The 1,071-nt window shown below is 35.3% G+C and overlaps 2 protein-coding genes across 15 annotated transcripts in view; one reads left to right on the plus strand and one right to left on the minus strand.

The window, feature by feature from the left end:
* LOC122577441 overlaps positions 1–1,071 on the minus strand; it is a 266,783-nt gene that overhangs the window by 175,615 nt on the left and 90,097 nt on the right. For 4 of the 6 annotated variants that reach the window (XR_006320295.1, XR_006320292.1, XR_006320291.1 and 1 more), the window contains exon 1: positions 44–724. The exons of the other annotated variants lie outside the window; for them this stretch is intronic. The gene's annotated coding sequence lies outside the window, so the exon portion shown is untranslated. Of the gene's footprint in view, positions 1–43; positions 725–1,071 lie in introns of those variants that run through there. 6 annotated transcript variants of the gene reach the window in all.
* Positions 1–1,071, plus strand: part of LOC122577433 — a gene marked incomplete at its 5' end in the record, with an annotated part of 702,209 nt that overhangs the window by 85,108 nt on the left and 616,030 nt on the right. For 3 of the 9 annotated variants that reach the window (XR_006320281.1, XR_006320282.1, XM_043748734.1), the window contains 2 exon segments: positions 718–860; positions 955–1,032. Coding sequence is in view for 2 of the 7 variants with exons in the window: in XM_043748734.1 (XP_043604669.1) it covers positions 718–860; positions 955–987 (176 nt within the window). 9 annotated transcript variants of the gene reach the window in all.

Here is a 1,071-nt window from a genome sequence, read left to right on the forward strand (position 1 = left end):
AATTATCAGAGAAGAGAGAAAATTTATAAGTTTGATCTCTTACCTTGAGTATTATGCTCAAAAATGTTGAAGGTCCTGGGTTCCGCTGACGCGGTTAGCGCGTTGTGTAATTATTAATAAAGTCTTGATTTAATTTTAGTTTATTTATTAATTTAATCACGATATACATTGAACTTGCGGCACACGGTTACAAATTTATAAACTCGATTTTTACTAACTTAAAAGATTTTCGCGATTCGGTTTTAACAAATTAATCGCGTACGATCGAACAAAGAAACTAATTGACAATAAGTCTGTATAAAACAAACAAGTCTCTTAAACAAGAAGTCTATCAAACAAAAGTATCTAAACCAAGAAGTGTATCAAACAAATAACTAAGTGTCTAGCAAGCGATTGTGTAACTCGAACAAAGGTGTCTAAAACAATAAGTGTCTCTAAAACAAAAGTGTCCTAATTCTATGTTGCTACGCTTATTTATAATCAAATCCCCCGCTGGGTGACAGTCATACGACGGTTTGTTCGGTATTTTGTCCTATTTCCAACGGTATTTCGTCGTTGTTTCTATGTAATAGTTCACATTTTCATTTGTGAACGCGGCATTGAATTCAGGGTGTGTTTGTTCGTGATGATGCGTAGTTTTGGCGGTTATGTTTGATGTCGTAGATCGAATCAATTATTCATAATGTTTATTTTATTTTACTTTCCTCGATGTTTTAGTTTATCGTGAAGACGATCCAGATGACTGTGCGAAGGCTTGCTTCCTTGAGGAGACTTCTACCGGAATCCTGGATATTCTTCTGTCACTGCTTTTCTGGTCAGAGCGATCTTCTCTGTACACTCCCAGTACATGGAGAGACTTTGTGAGATGTGTTTTGACGTTATTTTACTCATTTGGTTAATATCTCCATTTGATTATTGCCTCCAGTGTTTGATTTGATTTATTTTCCGGTGTAGGTTTTGGTGATTATGATTTTAAATAAATGGTGAATGCAGAGGTGTCTTCGTCAAAGGTTCCTTATGCAGACTGTCCTGGTGGGTACTTTGTTCTGTTTCATTATTTTTAATTTGTCT

This window comes from Bombus pyrosoma, unplaced genomic scaffold (genome assembly GCF_014825855.1).
Source record: "Bombus pyrosoma isolate SC7728 unplaced genomic scaffold, ASM1482585v1 HiC_scaffold_4710, whole genome shotgun sequence".
Taxonomy (NCBI): Eukaryota; Metazoa; Arthropoda; class Insecta; order Hymenoptera; family Apidae; genus Bombus; species Bombus pyrosoma.